This window comes from Leopardus geoffroyi, chromosome D1 (genome assembly GCF_018350155.1).
Source record: "Leopardus geoffroyi isolate Oge1 chromosome D1, O.geoffroyi_Oge1_pat1.0, whole genome shotgun sequence".
Lineage (NCBI taxonomy): Eukaryota > Metazoa > Chordata > Mammalia > Carnivora > Felidae > Leopardus > Leopardus geoffroyi.
Genome location: NC_059329.1, coordinates 5,285,751 through 5,306,005, shown reverse-complemented (window position 1 = coordinate 5,306,005; position 20,255 = coordinate 5,285,751). Strand labels below are relative to the sequence as shown.

Genomic DNA, 20,255 nt, shown 5'->3' with positions numbered 1-20,255 from the left:
ATACGTGGGGTGCCTGGGTGGCTCACTCAGTTGAGCATCTGACTCTTGATTTTGGCACAGGTCATGATCTCACAGTCGTGTGATTGAGCCCTCAAGTTGGGCTCGTGCTGAGCCTGGAGCCTGCTTGGGTTTCTCGGTCTCCCTGTCTGTCTTTGCCCCTTCCCTGCTTGTGTGCATGCACACATGCTCTCAAAATGAATAAGTAAACATTAAAAAAAGAAAGAGTTTGCATTGTACAGTTTTCTTTTGCCTTTTGTTTAGGAAAAAAATCAAATTTGAAAAATATTTTCAAGTAGGACCAGAAATAGCATTTTTAAAAAAAATATATATAACATGAAGGCATCTTTCCTGACAAACAACATTTCCTGGCGTTTGGAGCCCTAGGAAGGCCACGTGTTTCACAAAGAAATAGAGGTGTCAACATGAGCTTGGTCATTGATAGGCTTCCCGAGCCTTTAAATTTTTTGTCTGTTTATTCTCCCTTATCCTGCCGATTTGACCTATTTGACTCACGTTATCTGTATTTTCTTCTTAGATTATTAAAACGGGAAGAAAGCTTCACATTCATTCCTCGGTCCCGTGAAGAGCTTCCAGATAACTTTCCAAAGGAAATCCCTGGGATCTGCTATTTCCTGGAGGTAAGGACTGGTCCTAAGCAGCCAAAGCCTTCTCTTTCTTCATCAAGAATCAAGAAAGTTTCCTACAACATTGGCACCATGTTCCTCCGGGAGACAAGCCTCTGAGACCTTCAGCAGATCAAAGACTTCTTCACAAAGCACAAGCCCACAACATGGGTCATGAAGGGGGAGTGCAGAGAGATTGTTTCTCTTCCACTGATGTGCTGAGAACAAGCAGCAGAATTTCTGTGTTATGTTAGGCAATAATCCTAGAAAAAGGTGGGTGATGACTGTCAGTAAAAAAGAAACCGGAGGGGGCGGGGCAGAAATAAGAGGTGTCCATCCATAGGAGTGCTTTTAGTCATATATATATTTTAATCACAACTAACCAATAAATAGATTCTGTGTTTTCTTGTTTGTCGCACATACAGGTATCTTTCCCTATATATTTCTATCACTTTTGAGAGCCAGTTTTGATGATCAATTCCTACATTTAGTGAGTTGGTATGTGAGGAATATTTTATAATTTTGTTTCCCCGAACAGACATTTCATACGTACATCATAGCTCTGTGGTTGCCTTCCTGGCAGGAAGAACTATAACTCCACAAAATATTTTAGGGATATTACCTATTTTTATACATCTCTCTTCTGAATAATTCCATTTCACACACAACACTATTCAATTGTCAGAATCTGCTACTGTGTAGTTGGTATATTGTGTAACTAACCTATTAATCAAATGTAGTTTGACATATTTAGACAGATTAGTGCTTGGACTGAGAATACATATAACAGGATTTCAGATGCTGAGAAAGCACCGTAAGTCTGCTTAGTAAACGTATCTTTTAAATTTAATTAATGTAGCATGGAATCCAGAGGAAATCAAATTTCCTAATAACAGATTGCGCTGTAACTAGGATCACAGAAAAGTCTTCTTGCTATCTTCTACCGAATGCCGGTTACAACGAGATGCTTTGCTGCATTGGACCCTTTTCAATTTAGCGCTTCTAAATCTAGGTAGCTTGTGCTCCATGTTTGAGGGCATTGTCATAAGCAGCTTGCTGCTATGGAACTTGTTAGTACTTCCCCCCAACCCCACCTCGCCCAACCACTGATGCCTCCTAAGTCTACCTGCCATTCTTGGGAGCAAATTCCTCAACGCTGGCATTAGTGACAAAGCAGTAGTAGGGACATTTTGCCAAGAATGCTGTTTCCTCTTGCCAAATAAGCCGGGGGGTGGGGTCTGGGGGAGGAACCCTGTATTTTATGGCTTTGAGATTTCAAAAAAACAAACGAGTTTTTCTTCTGCAGTTTCATTGATGTGACTCTTCAGTCGGTGAATCCTCTTGGTGAATGCTGAAGTAGGTCTAGCCTTCAGGCCCAGTAATTGTCATCGTGACAGATAGGCTTCTATTGCACATGGTGCTAACATGGAGAGCTGTTCCCACGAATCAATACTGCATGAAAATATTATCGCAGACTCGCCCTGCAATTAGGAGCACAGCCTGTCCACAGTTTTTCTCTTTTGGATCAAATATAAAGCCCAAGTTTCTATTGAGGGTGATGAGCTGGAAACATTGGTTTCCTTGAAACCTTGAAGGGGCTCTTTCTTTTCCTTCAGATGGTATCCTCATAGACCGCTTATGTCTACTGAATGTAATCCATTTCTTGTTCTAGTCAGGCATTTCGGCTGCATTATGATTTGTTTACGACAAAACGCAGCTAAGGAGCATATTAACTATTGTCCAGTGTAACCGTGGGGCTTATGAGTATTTTTAAGTTCTCTAAGTGTGTAGCTTGAAAACATTTATAGATATGCCAAGTATTTGTTAAAATGGTGATCACTTTTGTAATTGCACCCCAAGACTTATGAGGACCCTAGGGCAACACTTAGCGTGGAGACAGGATCTAGACCCTGAGCTCTCTGATAGCTCCCTGTCCCTCTCCTCCCCGGGTCTAGTAGGCCTCTGTTTTGAACAACATGGAGGCCAGAAAGCTTGGACATTTAAGGGGAGGCATATAGACTGAGAACAGGGTGCTGTCGTGGAATCTCTTCAGGGGACTGGGAGATTAAACTACTTCCTTAACTGGGAATAAGGAGATTCAGGTGGACAGCAGGTGGACAGCACAGGCTGGGAGCACCGGAGCCCTCACGCTAAAAGCAGTCAGCCCTTGCAATGTGCTCTGTACAGCACAGGAACATGGAGAGAGCACCAAGCTCGCTCAAGTCACGGAAGCTTATGCTGCACAGGAATTTACTTAGGGTTTATTATGATCATAAGTAAATCAATAAACATTTGGGTGGTAAACAATGTGTTTTGTAACCATAAAGCCGAAAGGGACTTCCAGTAATCATCCAATTCTCTGTTTTTTGTGAAGATTTGTCTGAGCAACTGTTCTAGATAGATGATCATTCTCTCTATATTTAAGAATATCTATGGCAAGCATATTTTAAAAGCATCATTAAAAATCCACTTGATTATCCAGTAATTGGTAATAGGGCCCAAGACATGAATTGCATATATATTCAGTTGGTCAAAATAACAAACTCTTTTAGTTTCTATGGTTCTACTTAGAGAAGAAGTAGGCGTATCATTGTCACAAATATCACCACGAAAAAGATACCAGAGATCTATTATATATCACAGACAGGATGTGATTTTTCAAACAATATAATCTCAATGTATCTTTGAAGCTAGAGTCTGAGACAATAGTCTCATCTGTTTCCATTTTGCCAACCTGCAAGCATTGACTATTAGTTATGCTGTTGCTATGTGTTTGCAAGTTAACTGCATAAAATGGCCTTCGTTCTAGCTGCTGTCATAGAGTTTAGAAACTGTGAAAAACTCTTACATTTTTATTTCTCCGATATAACACAGTCCGCATATTCTCCATTTTGGAATTAAAACGATAACAATGAATCATAGCGAGGATTTCACTTGACTAATATCTATACATTATTCTTACCTAAAAACTGTTGCAGACATGATGCATTTTAGTGTGGCAGATCAAAAGAGAATGTAAATGGGGTGTCTCATTAGACATGTGGTATTAAATTAGGGAAACAGTATTAATCCACTCTCAAAAGGATACATTAAAATATAATTTGGCACATAGAGCTCCTTCAGTTTAGTGTTCTTTTAGGAACCTGTTCTGAAGAAGTCACCTTATGACTAGGCATCAGCAGCAAAGATTCACAATGGCACCGGTATTATTTTGATAGAACATCATTGTTTGCAAATAAATCAGTTATTCAACAAAGTCGTATACCCTCATATGTACCCCTAAACACAGTGCACCGTATGTGCTTTGGGAATCTGGATACATAGGTTACGTTAGCCATAATCACAGAGATTAATACTCGATGCCCACACAAGACAGTTGGCTGTCTCAGCTACGTAGTGTGACGTCAAGAAGGAAAGAAGATATAGCTCCTATGTAACAGGTGACCAAACTGTCTAAAACCTGCCTTGATATCCATGTCTCCTACTTTATTTTGGAATTCTCTTTTAATATCTGACTGTGTGGAGTCCAATGAGCTATGACCTCTTAGGACTCTGAGATGGGCCCTGATGCCTGAGACTTTGAGTCCTTGGATTCAGCACTTCAAATGGGAACTCTCATGGTCTCACACTTGGTCTTCTTGTCCCATGACAGTAGTATCAGGGACATAGTCTTTTATTGTTAAAGTGCAAAAGTGTGCCTCTTCAGGAAACAGTAAAACGAGACAACAGCTTCTACAGAATCTTACTCCCAAGTGCAGCAGGGTTTTTAATTTTGCAAAATGTTCCAAAGATTTCAAGCAATAAAGCAAAATTAAATTGATGCATGCAAAGAAAAGGCAAAGCCTCAGAGCCTGGAAAACCACCAAGCTCTGTTTTTTTTGTTTTTGTTTTTTTTTTGTTTGTTTGTTTGTTTTGTACAAAAATACTGCTACCAGTTGAGATCCTGTATTTGAGTTTGGGAGATATCAAAAAGGAACTCAAGATTACAACTGTCATTACATATATTTCCTGAAAGCGCCTTGGGATCGTGACTTGCTGAGGGCAGATATAACGGATCATCAGGGCCTATTTACACAGGTAGGTTTCTGTCTTATCATGCGTTTGGAGCATGACCCTGTCTTACTCCATGCTGTCACTGGAAACAAGCTGGCTCCCTCAACCATGGCCCCAACAACCCCATCCTCCTTGTGCCTCTGAACCTAATATGGCCACAGCAAAAGTTGCTGATGTCTGTCTCACGCAGACAGAAAGACTCACTCCAGGCCCAAGTAACAATGCACTTCTGAAGTGAACTAAGCACTTCAAGTTGTGCTGGGGCATGCCAACATCTGCAGCTTTTCCCTGTGCTTTGTCTTCAAAATAACAATCTGACTCCAAGCACTTGGTGTAACTTCATAGAAAATTCCTCCAAAATGAATGATATATGACTCTGCATAGGCTCTGGGCAACACCAGATGCCTTTCAGCCAACAATACCTAGAAACTCAAGTCCAAGGACCAAGCCCCATACTGCAGCCTAGGTATTTCTATTATTAAGTTATAGATCTTCAACTACAAAATCTATGTTATATCAGAGGCTTCTATAAGAGTATTTTATGAGATAGAGCTGGAAAAACACAGTATAGGAGAGACTGAGTAATCAGAGGCTAACATATTCCAATCTGAATGATTCTGTATGGGTAGCTCTTGATAGGAATATACTTCATCCACAAGCAGTTGATTTCATATATACATAAGTTGTGTTAACGTGACTGAACTTGATTGTTAGATGGATAAATTGGCCCCAGCGTTGGACTCAGTATGAGGATCCTTGAGGTGGTGAATGAAGAACAGACCCTGATATTATAAACAGAGTAACATAAATCTTGTCAGAATATACTGAGATAGTGTGCAAAATTCCTTCCTCACACTTGATTCAAACAAATGAAACCTAAGTATTCTTGTCCTGCTGCTTTTCTGTTGCCTTCCTTCCTTTCTTTCCTTCTCCCTTTCATAAAGAAAGGTCAGTGCTACAGTCAATCTCACGCTATAAAATAGTTACAGTTTTATAATGTAATGAATGCTCTTTGTGTGTTTGTGGGTGTACGTATGCGTGCGTGTGTGTGCTGAATGTAGAGATTAACATGATTAAAAGGAGTGCCGTTTTGAAGGACCTACAATGTCAAAACTTAAAGTTTGCATTTTTATTTCCAATATGTTGTGACCAGAGCACGGCACCAGTCAAGTGCTCCACTGCCATCCCATCCTTATTAAGAAATGATCCTGTTCAATGGTTCAACTCATCAGCTTGGTAGTCTCTGACTGCCTACCTAAGAATGACCTAGGAAGCTTTCAGAAATACAAATTACTGAGCTTTACCTGTGTGGCCTAGGAATCTGTACTGAGAAAAAAATCACTCTCGGTAATGTGAATATATAGCCAGATTTGGGAATCATTGAAGAGTATTCAAATCATCCCAATTACTAGGAATAAAAACAAGTTGACTAAGGGAGTGGATATTATTTCATGTGTAGGTATTTTGAAGAGCTAAGTATTCTGGGCTTTGTGGCAATATTTCCTTCACAAGTTTTAATCATAGTTTTAGCCTCAAATTTACAGTCTGCTTTTTGAGCATGATATTTCAAACCTATTAGAGAAAGGAGTCAACACTAATAAGCATGAGGAATGAATATTGCTCACTATAGGGCTATTAGGCACACTAGATATGGTACCATTTTCTTAGTTACCACCAGAGCTGTGCAGGATATCACAGTATTTGCTGATCCTCACCACCAAGGTATTAACTATCAACTTTTGAACACAGAAGCAAATGTCGAAGTGACAGCCTGATTTCTGAATGCTTTGATTTTTATGTTATAAGAAATCACCAACTCAATACTTAGTCTCACTCTGTACTTTTCACATTGAATTGTGCATTCATCTAAAAATGATTTCCTAGCAATACTTTATAACAACCTTGCAAGCAATAATTTAAGCCATGGTATGATGCCATATGAAACCTGCACTTTTGTGCACGTCATAGAACCTTTAGGGAAATAGAGACACATTTTATACAAGCAATAATATAGCTGGCATGGGCTCTCAAAAGATATCCGTGATTCTACTACAGCCAAATGAGCAGCAGCAAGTGATAAGTTGGATGAAAATTAGCTGAGCAAATAATATGGCTCATCTGTCTCAGAAGTTATTCATTTGCACACATGCTATAAAGTAATAGACTCCCATCACATTATTTGTGTTGTATAACTTTTAAATACCTATTGTAATATGATTTCTATTCCTCTCAAGAGATATGTGTATGTAATGTTGCCCAGACTTTCAGATCTTTGTGGAATATAGTAGTAAGGAACAGTTAAGGATGGATAAATGAGTAAAGGTGGAGCAGAGGTTGGATGAGTTGGCTGAGAATGTAGGCTTTGCAGAAATGTAGATAGATGTTAGGACATGTAAATTCAACTCTTGGATCGATAAGGTCTCAGAAGATGAAAGACAAAAAGAGCTCACAACTACTGTTTTCTATGGTGGCAAATGCTTAGTGAGTACAATAGTATTTTGTCTCCAGAATATGATTGGTTGGATGTCACCTGTAGCATAACTTAAGAAACATCTGAAAATGATTCTGTAGCCATGTTGAAAATAACCTGCCCTTCTCAACTATTTTGATGATCGCAGTGAAGCTTGCAAATTTCAAACTGAGGAACTTAAATGTTTAGTCTGAAAATGTAATTTTAATCAAATATGGCATAATCAATAATAATCGGTCCTTTAATACTTAAATTACCCCTCCACCATTTAGCATAACATGCTAGGATTATAGCTAAAAGCAACCAGTAAATTTATGTGACACTAAGGAACTTCTAAACATCAGATTATCATTTAGCAAAGTCATATAAGCTTAGGATCCATTCAGAGGCCTCTCAATAAGATTACAGCTCCCTTCACTGCCTCGGCTGGTAAGCTCTCTTTTAACCATGAATCTGAATACAGTTGGGATGGTGCATGAGTTTCCTGCTAGATTACCTTCCTGTTACCACTGCAAAAGTTAAGGCAGCATCCTTGTCACAATTTAGAGAAGCCCCCTGCTGAAAATCCAACAGGATTGTTGATTCCCTGAGAAAGCTTTTGACAATTTTCTCTTGCTATGTCATTGGATGCTTAATTCTTAGTAAATGTGCTTTTGATTGTTAAGAATGAAAAATACTTAATTTGAATGTGTTAAACTATAGTGAACTTATCCTCTCAGCAAATTCATCTAGTTGGTGAGCAGATCATTCTTAATATTAGACATCAGTACTGTTATTATGGAAAGCAGAAACCTAAATAGCAAGCCCGAGTCGTACCTTGTTTCTGGTTCTTTTGATACATATTTTAAAAATAAAGGGATCAGTTCATGTTCAGCCTTCTTCTGTGGCCTTTTCACTATTTGGAGATAAAGAAGAGATTCTTCTAAATATGTTTTTATGGTGGCCTATTCATACAGTCATGTATTAACTGGGGTAAAATCAGAAATGTGCAAAATTGCTTCTTCACACTACCTCCGTTTTTCAAGACACTCCTGCCATTTTGCTGCCTGGCAGTTGTAAGTCAGACTCAGACAGACGGACACGGGATGTGTGGAAAGGGTGGGGATGGGAGGAGTGTGAGAAGAGGTTAAGCAAAAAGATTTACTTGTTTTTTTCAGGAAGGTATAGATACCCTTAGAGGAGAGGAAGTTTCCATAATAGACACATGTGGTTTCATGAAGCCAAATGACTTATCTGACTGCTGGTCATTCTTATTTTGAAAAGAGAAAAGGGAAAAAAATTCTTCACAAGTCTGTTTTCTTAGGAGGTAGTGTCAGCCGCTCAGTAGTGGCACCATCAGTAATGCTGGGATTAGAGCCTCACGGAGATAAATATAGAATCCCTCTGAAGGTGGCAGATAGAACCAGCCGTGGTTGCTGTGATAAAGGTAAATGAAAGCGTCAGAACATCTGGGCTAAAGGAACAAAGGAGGCCAGATACCAGCTCTGCCACACAACAGCCTGCTAAAATTAGTGCAAAAGAACCGACTACCAGAGTGCAAGTGATACTAAAACCTGTTTTTCCCCCTTTATAACACGCCTGGCTGAGGTAACATTCAGGGAGAAGAATACAGTCTGATTTTATACATCCTTTTTCTGGGTGTTCTGGCATGATAGCAATGATAGCTTTCCCTTGCTGGGAACTTTGATCACTAAGAATGAAAACTATATTGGGTTCTACGATCAGGAAAATCATTTTTCGAGCTCGGCTCTCCTCCATATTCTTCTTCACCCTGTTCTCCAGGTGGGCTTTGGCTGCCGGCATAAATAGTGCCCAACTGTAGATAGAAGCCTTTCTGACCCCAAGCCCACCCAGCTCCTGCAGGGACACTCCAGGATTGGAGCCAGCCAGAGTCACCCCAGCATCGGACCGTGTGCTGTGGGAGAGAGCAAGAGGCACCCTCAGGCTTCCGAAATTAGAGGCGGTCAGGTAGTCCTTTATCTTCACATCTATGGAGCTGGTAATTCGAGCAGAGATTCTTTAGAACAGGAAACTTTTTAAGGAAGGAAACAAATCTGGATAATTGTTAGTCAAAATTATCAGCTGGAAAAAGAATTTAGGACAAAGATTTGCTGTCTTAAAAGACTCAACTTCCATCCCAAAGTTGGAATGCTAGACACTTTTCAAAGTTTTCTAAATGTATCAAGTTCTTCAGCACTAAGAAAAAAAATGTTGTTGATGCATTTCTTAAGGTTTAACCCCCCAGGGATAACACATAATTATAAGATGCATTTAAATAATTGTTTTCTCCATGTTTCCGTTTGTGGCAGAAAATATATAGAGGATGTCACAAAAAAGGTAAACTTACAAATTGCGGCATTAAGCCACGGTTTGCAAATTGGGCAACAACATTCTTTACTTAAAATAATAAACTCATTTTTAATAATATAAGCATTGAGAATAATAGTCAAATAATATTGTGTTAAGACTTGTTCACATTAGGATTATTCATCTTATGATTCTCAAACCAAAATCTAAATCAAAGCTACTGTATATGCAGATCATTTGAACAAATATAAATATCCTACATCACCTCTGACAAACAACAGTCTATACATTTTTGTACCCAATAAGACATCAAATCCTGAACTATTCTATATTTGTTATCTCCCTAGAAGCATTCCTCTATGCTCAATATCACTAACTTTCAAGGCCACCAAGAGAAGACAGTTTTCTTCTGAGGGTGGGGTAGTCTGGATCAGTACATTTCTGTATGAGCACTTAAAACATTCCCTCCCTCCCTCCCTCCCTCTTTCTTTCTTTCTTTCTTTCTTTCTTTCTTTCCTTTCTTTCCTTTCTTTCTTTCTTTCTTTTCTTTTTTTCCCCCTTTTTGCTTTTTTCATTCAAATTTCCATGAAGTGAAGCATAATATTGGAAATATCAGGGTGGCCAGAAAGCTTATCAACAACCTGAAACCCCCCCCTTCCAAATTTTATTGGTATAAGTTACCATGTTGAAATTAAAACCCAACCTTGGCCTGGAGTGTCAGATGAATTATTTTTATAGTATTTGACTAGAAGGAACTATCAAGAAGAAATTAACTCTTATGGTAGATGGCATTCTAGCCAGGAAGGTCTCAATAACCTAGATGACTGTGTAACTATCTACATTTATTCAGGGGGGTGTTTTTAAAACTTCTTTAGTCTTTGCGGTTGTTGTGTGAAGATGATTATTCCTGGATGACAGCCAAAACTATTATTGCTATATTTTTCATCTGTTTCAAATGTGTCACCAGGCACTTGTAAAATCCATTCCTTGTTTTGTTATATGACTCCGTGACCTGGGATAATGGGCACTCATTGCTTTTTTTTTTTTTTTGACCCTCAAAAAACTCTTTTTTTCTATCTAAAAGAATTCTTCTAGCAAAAATGTAAATAAACACCTGAGTATGGAGGTGTCCCATTTTATGAGCGTATATGAAATACTTTGGATTCAGCTAGACTGCAAGAAAGGCAAAGGATAGAAACTGGGAAGATGAAAAGAGACAGAAAAGTCAAACTTTACCTACATTAAGATTATGTCTGTAGCCCAACCCTGTTCATCCCAAAGACGGCTGAAAAAAGATGAAATGATGATCGATTTTTTAAATACGGTATTCATATTTAATAGAATGTCATAAAATTCATCATGTCAAAACTTTGATAAATGAGAAAAATATATGCTCTTCAGAATGAATCTATTTAACTTTTTTTAACGTTTATTTATTATTGAGAGACAGAGAGAGACAGAGCAGGAGCATGGGAGGGGCAGAGAGAGGGGAGACACAGAATCTGAAGCAGGCTCCAGGTTCTGAGATGTCTGCACAGAGCCCAATGCGGTGCTCAAACTCACAAACCACGAGATCATGACCTGAGCCGAAGTCAGACGCTCAACCGACTGAGCCAACCAGGCGCCCCAGAATGAATCTATTTAAAAGTACAAGAACTTTTTGCTTCACACATGCCCACCCCAGAGTTTGTGTTGTCTTGGGAAAATGTGGTATTATGTCTTTAAATACTACTTGCCGAATGTCCTAATTAAACATTAGTATAGTCTTAATGAGAAACAGTGAAAAGGTCCCCATATTGAGTGTGGCTGTCGCTTGTGCATCAGTGGAATTTAATACTGTTTCTCAGGAAGACTCTTGGCAAGAGTAAAGTGAATGGCCTGTGTACAGGGATTATGTGCAGTAAACTAATTAAAGATTGCCAGCTTCTCTTTTTATCCTTTTCGTTCTTTCTTTCTCTCTCTCCCTCTCTCCCTTCTTCTCTCCTTCTTTCCTTCCTTCCTTCCTTCTTCTCTTTCTTTGTAGCTCTTATGAAAGTTGTAAAAATAGTATTTCACTATTGGCTGGGGTTTCTCTTTCTCACTTTCGTGCCACTGAGGACAATGTGGGTTCAGGAGGTAAGGAAAAGGAGAACATGTTAGATAAAGATTGTTTGGGGAAAGAAAAGGCTGAGATAATTGGCTTCTCAGTTAACAAAACAGGGGTTTAAAAACATATATGTATGTTGTTCTTTCACAATGAATTTAACCACTTTCTCAAGAAGTTATCAGGGTCAACCTTTTTGGACATTTTTGCCCCTACAAGCATCTTCATTTAGAAGAATCCTCTTCTTTACAAATAGTAATTTTTTACTTGGGTGCCAAGCGCTCATCATTGAAATAGAAAAGAAGATTTCTCCATTTGGAGGGGAACTGTTATTATTATTTTTTTTAATTACTTTCTAGTAAGGCAAATACGCCCAATGCTACTTGATTTTACTGGCTTTTTATTTAGAGAGAACTGTTACATTGTCTTGCTTCCTCTGTATACCCCTCTGTAACTCAGTCTGGCATAGCATGATGTTTGGAGTTCTCTTTTGAGGGTCTGAAAACATTTGCTATCAATTTTCTAAGTCTACTGTATTGAAAAGCAATATACAGTGTATTCCCTGTTTCTTAGCTCTATGCCTTTGACATTTAGTATATATTCAGATAGCTATTTATAACCACAATTTCTACTTATTCACCAGAATTAACTAATTACCATGTTCTTAAATACAAAAAGACACAGGTTGGATCATCTACAACTCCCAACCCAAAACCATTTTTTTTTTTTTCAGGGAAAATTCAATCATTTCTAGCAAAGTATTTGATTCTTAAGGGAAAAGAAGTGAATTATTTAAAAGAGTAAAAGTGAGGAAGACAGAATATGCCCTTTCATTTTAGATATCCCCAACACTATAATCATTTGAACAAGTATTGAGTAAGATTTAAAGAATCTTTAATCTCTGGAACTGAAAATGTTATTTTCATTTTTTGTTACTGTATTGACATTACATTCAAACTATTTATCCTTGTCTCCATGATATAAGTGTATTCATTACAGAAAATTACATAGAAATAATGCAGCCTTTTTTTTTTTTTTCATAGAAAGATGTGCTTCTGTAAGCCCTTTATCTTTGAATTTTGGTTCTCACTTCTCATTTAGACTTCTTCTTTATACCCCTCAAGGGTCTTCTATGTTCAGCCAGTCAGGCCAGAGAAAGGATATGAAAACTTGAGAAAAATTTAACACTTTAAAAGAGTAAATTTCTATGTTAATTGACTTTTATTTATTTCATGCTGACCAAACTATTGTGAAATTGTGAAGACACAGGCAGCTACCATATAAATTGAGACTTCAGAAAATCCAAATTACTTTCTTCCCATCATTTCCAGTGTTAAGAAAGCCTGTGTCTCAAAATGATGCACAAGGTCAGTGTTTGTTGAAATGAACACACATGACCTTCAGTACCTTTACCGTTTTTATTTCTTGAGGGAAATATGTTTAATAATGATGTAAGAGTAGAAAAAAATTGGTTGAGGGAAACAGAAGAAATTGAGATCAGATGAGAGCAGCTGGGACCCACAGTCCCATTTTCTCCATGTCTTTGCCTCCTGCTGAGTTGGCATATGAGGCCCAGGTTGGTATTCTACTAATCAGGGTCTCCTTAAAGAATTTGGGTAGAAGCAAAAATTACTCCAACTACATGGACATTTGTTCACATCATTGAGGCAGGTTTTGACTACTGTGAATACTAGGTTAAGTTCAAATAAAAAAAAAAAAATGGTCCATGGAGAGAAAGAATTTTTGACTTTTCTTAGAGATGGATAAACAGCTTTTCCCCTATAAAAGAAAAAAGTCTTCCTGGGAGTTAGGCCTTGGAAAAACTCTGAAGTTTTATAGCATCTGCCTGCAACTACATTATACGTCAGTAATCAAGTGACAGAATTGTCTCATTATGCTTTTAAAATGTACTGATTAAGCGCATTCCAGAAATAATACATATCATTCTTCATCTCAAAATCAGCCTACCTAAATTCTGACTCTTCAACTGTGAGTAGCCATTTTACAAAACCAAAGGGTCTCATTTCCCAAACAGTATTTTAGATTAAAAAACTTGCCTGTTCATTTCAGTGGATAACTAGCCAGAGCATTTCCATCAAACATTCTGGCACTATATAATAATCAATAGGTTTCCCAGCTCAATAAAAACACATAGTTATAATGTGCTAGGCCTCCATTTGCTTCCTCTGCATGGGGTAGGTCTTACATAACGAGATACCTGAATTATTTTGATACTTTGGCCAATTCATTTGCTGTAATTTCAGGGATCTGAATTTTTGGTTTGGCTTGCGATGTAAATACTATTGTACATCTGCTATTTTGCTATCAGAGTATACTTTGTGAGTCATTTCTTTTAAAAAAATCTAGTTATCACAAACTTGAATTACAATGTCATTAATAATACCAGGTAATATACTAATATATCTGTAAGGCATGGTTAAATTGCATATATTTTGAAATGTCAAGCTATTGTTTTTTAAAGATGAATGCATCTCTTAAACCTGTACCATTAATTAAAAAGTTTCATTTGGTGTTTCATATTATATTTTCAATATTTTCCTTTACTAGTACAGGTTTAGAGAAACTTTTTCTGAATGAAATGATAAAATATGCCTCATTTCACTAGGATTTTAAGAATACTAGTACCTGTAAAAGTATGTAAGCACTTACAGGATTATAAACTTTCACTCTATCTTCTTTGGTTTTCATGTAACACCACTTTTTACTTGTGTGATTATTTTTATTTGTAATTATTCCAAATCATGCACAGTGTAAATAGCATGTTTCATCATGAAAAATGTCTTTGTATTTATAGACTGCAGAACAAGGTAAATTTGTATATGAAAAATGAGGAAAGCCTTGGATTCTTACAAAACACAGTGGAAATAACAGTTGTGTGTGTTAAATTTACATAATTCATTACAAAATTAAGTCATGCATTTATTTACTTTCTAAGTCCAAACTGTCACTTATAAAATATTTAAATCAATAAATAATACCAAAAAAGATGAGTCTATAGATTCTTTTAAGCATATTTTTTTCACAACGTGAATGACAATGACTAAGAAAGTGAATGAGGGCTGCCTGGGTCTTTCAGTCCGTTAAGCATCTAACTCTTGATTTGGGCTCAGAGGTCATGATCTCATAGTTCATGCAATCGAGCCCCATAGGGCTCTGTGCTGGCAGCCTGGAGCCTGCTTGGGATTCTCTCTCTCCTTCTCTCTCTCCCCCTCCCCCACTTGCTCTCTCTCTAAATAAATAAACATTTTCTTTAAATGTCAGTTGCATACCCACTGGGTGCCTGTCAGCCCTCATCCAGCAGTTAGATTAGATGCTGCACACACCTAAAAGAAGACCATTTTGATCCCATGTTCCTGTATTTCTGCAGTGAATATATACGAAAGCAAGTCACATTTGTTACTCCATAACCACTAGGTCTCAACTATACCAATCTATTTCTAGTATTTCTAGCTGTTCCCAAAGTGATAGGGAAAAATCTGTTATAGGATGGCCCACAGGACTGATAGGGGAACTCCAGTCCCTGCCCGAAGACTCCCTTTTCCGGTTTTTCTTCCCACCCCGCTTGCCACGCACAAACAGACTATAAATTGTCCCTGCTGCTTATGTTTGGGGTGCAGACCTCTGGAGAATGATCTCATCTGAGCCCACCGGTGTAAAATAAACCTCCCGCCTTCCAAGATCTCGAAGTGCCACTTGATCCTTCTGCCTGGTGACCCAGAAGAGTTTCCATAACGAAAGAACTGTGTTAAACAGAGCTGTTCTCATTTTCTGCCCTGGTCCTCTTACAGACATCTGCAGTTCTGAGGCCACTGGGAAGTACTTTTCTGACCCTATGACACTGAGGAGGCAGAACAAAGTAGAGGATGTGTGCACACATGCCTGTGTGGGGCGTGGGAAAACTGCAATTAAAAGGCCCCTCAGGAAATGGAACAAAGTTCCTGGGTGTGGAGCAGGATGGGGTCCTGGTTATGCAGCTCTGGCTACATCTAAAGGGGGATGGGACAATCTTCCTTAGTGGCTTCCATAGCCCCCAAATGCTACACATATTTATAGGTTTAAGCACTGATGGCCAGCAGAGTGAAACATTTCTCCTGGAACCTCCTATGTCTTAAGACTAATGCTTTGCTACAGGGAAAACAACCTTAGCTTGACAATAGCTACTAGGCCTCCACTCTCTTGGGAATCTTCTTTGGCATATGAAAATCTCACTGGAAACTTCCCCTGGACTTTACCTCCCCCAACCCCATAGTATATAACCAGTCTCTCATCATGGTCCCAGGGCAGCTCTTCCTGCCCATGGGTCTTGTCCCCTGTGCTTCAATAAAATCACCTTTTTGCACCAAAGACGTCTTCAAGAATTCTTTCTTGGCCATTGGCTCCAGACCTCATGAACCTCACTGTCACCCCCAAAACCTCATCAGTAACTTCACAGGTTTTTCAAGACAAGATCCTTTTTGTCTTTGTTGCTGGACAAGATAATCCCCTTAAAACTTAGAAGGCTTCAGGTGCCTGGGTGGCTCAGTTGCTTGTGTCCAGCTCTTTTTATTTAAACAAATTTTTAAATGTTTTTTCCACTTATTTTTGAGAGAGAGAGCGCGCAAGCCCGTGGGTGCACCTGCGAGCGGGGGAGGAGCAGAGAGAGAGGGTGACAGATTTCGAAGCAGGCCCCAGGCTCTGAGCTGTCAGCACAGAGCCCGACGTGAACTCAAACTCATGAACCTGGAGAAAAAGACCTGAGCCAAAGTCAGATGCTTAACCTACTGAACCACCCAGGCACCTCAAGCGTCCAGCTCTTGATCTTGGCTCAGGTCATGATCTCCGTGTTTGTTGGTGGGATCGAGCCCCATTTTGGGGTCTGTGCCTATAGCTTGAAGCCTGCTTGGGATTCTGTCTCTCCCTCCCTTTATGCCCCTCCCCAGTTTGTTCATTCATTCTTCTCTTCTCTCTCTCTCTCTCTCTCTCTCTCTCTCAAAATAAGTAAACTTGGGGCACCTGGGTGGCTTAGCCAGTTAAGCATCTGATTTTGGCTCAGGTCATGATCTCAGGGTTCATGAGTTCAAGCCCTGTGTTGGGCTCTATGCTAACAGCTCAGAGCCTGGAGCTTGCTTCTGATTTTGTATCTCCCTCTCTCTCTGCCCCTCCCCTGCTCAAGCTCTCTGTTCAAGCTCTCTCTCTCTCTCTCAAAAAAAAAAAAAAAAAATTAACTTCAAGAAAAAATAAACAAACTTAAAAAAAAAAAAAACAACTTAGAAGGCTTCTGATCTATTTATTTGCTTCCAGTCAGTTCCATTTGCTAGCATTCAAACTAAGGTTCTTTCCTAGATACAGTTCTTATTCTTGCCTTATGTCTTTGTTCCCATGATTGTCTCTCAATATAATGGCAGCTATCTGCATGTCACATCCTGGAGGGAAGGAGGCACTCTTAATCTCATCTTTGCCCCAGGCTGTCTGTTTGTCACACCAAGAAGTCTCACTGCGTCTCATTTCAATCTTATCTTTTTCTTAGAATTTCAGTTTTGTCTTTGGCTGCTTGCTCTTCCCCCCACCCATACAGAAGTCCTTAGCATTGTCCACATTTTGTGTGCAAACCACCCAGTTCTGTCCTAAGCAAAGTTCTGTCTCTTCATACCTTGCCAAATACAGCAAGAAGCAGCCAACAACACATATTAATGGTCTGCCTCCGCACAACCACTTCTGCTGCAGACTGAAGGCGTTGGACTCACCCACCAACTTATCCAAGGCTGAGAGTTCTACCCAGTGTTTAGGTCCTAATGAGCACATATCCTCCTCTTTCCAACCTCATGGACCACCTCACCTCTGCACCAGAGCCATGGTGTTTAGGCTTTTGTGATGGTAGCAGCTATGTTCCCCATTTACACTGTGCATACTGATTAAGATATAGGATAGGCTGCACTTACAAAGGAATCCCAACAGATAAAGACCTCATGCAATGATTATGTATTTCTCACTCATATATCGGGACAGAAAGTTTCCAAGTTAGAGTAAAGCAATTTCATGCTGCTGTTCAGGGACCTAGTCTGAGGATGGCCCTGCCTGGTGCTATTTTCTAGGCCAGGCCTGGTAGGCATGGACTGCTTTCATCCACATTCCTACCTCTAGACTCAGTCTCGCAGCCACAACTAACTGCAAGAGAGGACAGAAAAAGCAGTCCAACTGTGTACCCAGGAAAAAGAGTAAGGATTTTGAAAACCTAAACTAACTCAGGCTTAATTAAGTCTGCATCTCCCTATTTCAAACAGGGCTGGAAGCTTTCAGAAATGGTGCCTGCAATATTAGCCACGCGGGTATCTTGCTTCTCTAATTCTCAGGGACAGAGACATTCTCAACAAGTCAATGATTAGTATTTGCAAATAAATCCCCCAAATAAAACACAGTGACCAGATCACAGATTCCCACAAGGTTCCCAGATGCCTGTGGAATGGCCTCTATTAATCAGGAATGGACTCTACGGCAAAGTGTCATCATCACCATCATCAAAGAAGAGGATGGAAGGTGACAGTTCTTCAGGAGACAAAGCCCATCCCACCTATGTACCTGGTATATACAAAGTGCTTACAGAGCAGTCCCAACATTCATTCTCATGGAATTACAATGACCAGAACAAGAGAAGTAAGAAACCCCTAATCACTCCAGTGCTGTACAGATTATGCACACTTTTTCTTTTTTCAGGTCTGGACTTCAATCCCAGGACGTTTTCCAGTGTGAACAGGCAATGCCCAGAAGGTTTCAACTTTCAAAATACAGAATTTATATAGAAACACTTCACCAAATTTTGATCTCACTTTATGTCTTTTAGTTGAAAGTTATAATTACAGAAACATGTGCAAAGAAGTACAAGTTATTACTTAAGTGTGTGATATTTGGAATTATACAGATCTGGGACCAACCCCAGTCACGCAAGTTGCTGGCTAGGTAACGATGAAAACAATACTCCTATCCAATTTGACACCTGTGCTTCTGTCAGCCTACATTTCCACGGAAGGAAAATACTTCCTGGCTAAACCTTTCTGCTAAACCCCAACATGAGGAGACCAGCAGGAAATGAGTCCCTCTTTTAAGAAGAGATGAAGGGGCGCCTGGGTGGCGCAGTCGGTTGAGCGTCCAACTTCAGCCAGGTCACGATCTCGCGGTCCATGAGTTCGAGCCCCGCGTCAGGCTCTGGGCTGATGGCTCAGAGCCTGGAGCCTGTTTTTGATTCTGTGTCTCCCTCTCTCTCTGCCCCTCCCCCATTCATGCTCTGTCTCTCTCTGTCCCAAAAATAAATAAACGTTGAAAAAAAATTAAAAAAAAAAAAAAGAAGAGATGAAGCTCTTTTAGAAGAGCTTTATTAATTTCATTTTCACATGTAATTCATCTGATGCTCTCAACTTCAAAAAAGGCATTGGCTTCCATTCTTTAAATGTTCTTTGATGATGGCTCCATGACTAACAAGACTTGTCTCTCAATGCAGAATGCTTGAGGGGCCAAGTGAAAATAACAAACAGATGAAAGGGGAAGAATGTGTTGATTTCAAGTGAATCGGGTGCAAACATCTTTTGACAACATTCGGGAGTAATTCAGGTGACCACAGTCTGAAGATTCCTCAAGTTTGTTGTTATTGTAACAAAGAGTTAACCATGCACAACTAGAGTGGACCAACCGCATCTCCTTCCAAAGGCTGAATTTACAATATTGGCTGTCTTTAAATTCTAACACCCAAGATTTATTTATGTGGTGCCCTCTATGCAACCAAGTAAGTGGTGGTTAGCAGGAAGTAGTTTGGAGTAAATTAATCAGAACAGAGTTGCACCTCAGTGCTTCCACCTCTTCTGTCTACTCTATCTTATTTGAATCTACCTCTTAATCAAAATTTAAATATAATATATTATCCTACACACACATCATCACACTGTGTTCTTTGGTATAATATGTTAATACATTTATGCTAGATAAATGTTAAAGTCCAGTTCATCAATTATATTAAATATGCTCGAGGATCCCAGCTAACCTTAAGGAGAAATGCGATGAATGAGCCTGGCTATTTGCATGAGCTGATTTATAGGAAGCAGTTGATTCAGATACTAAAAAGAAAGAGGAGATATAAATGGGTTCCGAAGGAAAAGACCAGTGAACATTGGAGAAACAACAGGTTATCTTCTCTCCAGTCTGGCCTCAGGGAATAAGAGTGAGGTCTCATAGGAAGAAGCCCAGAAAGCCAAAGGTGAAGAGGCCATCCTGCTCAGGATCCACGAGATACCTGGAGCACAAAGAGTGCTGCTTCAAAGTCTAGTTGACAAAGTTGACAGCTGGGGGAAGGGATACCCTCCCCATCTTACCTATAATGACCTAATTACACATATTTGCTGTCACCAAATCCTGAAGTATCTGCCTTAGATACTCCACCCTACCCAAAAGCATCTCTGTTATTGCCCTTATGGACACTGAACATGCAGTGATCTCGAATCCAGATGAATCCTTCACAATCTGCTTGTCTCTAAGAACTTTTCTTGTTAAAAAAAAGTGGGGAAAAAATTTCATGAAGCTAAATCAATTTAATTTGAAAACCTTTTCATTTGGAATTTAACAGAAAAACTAATTTAGATGTATTGAGGGGTAGGTGGTTTTGAGGGTTTTCCTGGCTTGTTTTTACTTTTCCAGAGTACTTGCCTTTTGCCCTGAGCCTCCCACAGAACGTACT

The 20,255-nt window shown here is 39.3% G+C and overlaps 1 protein-coding gene across 1 annotated transcript in view; it reads left to right on the top strand.

Moving 5' to 3' along the window:
- Window positions 1–14,547, top strand: part of GUCY1A2 (guanylate cyclase 1 soluble subunit alpha 2) — a 338,126-nt gene extending 323,579 nt beyond the window's left edge. The window contains exon 8 of the mRNA XM_045482650.1: window positions 536–14,547. Coding sequence (XP_045338606.1) covers window positions 536–743 — 208 coding nt within the window. The 3' untranslated portion in view covers window positions 744–14,547. The remainder of the gene's footprint in view (window positions 1–535) is intronic.
- The last annotated feature ends 5,708 nt before the right edge of the window (window positions 14,548–20,255 follow it).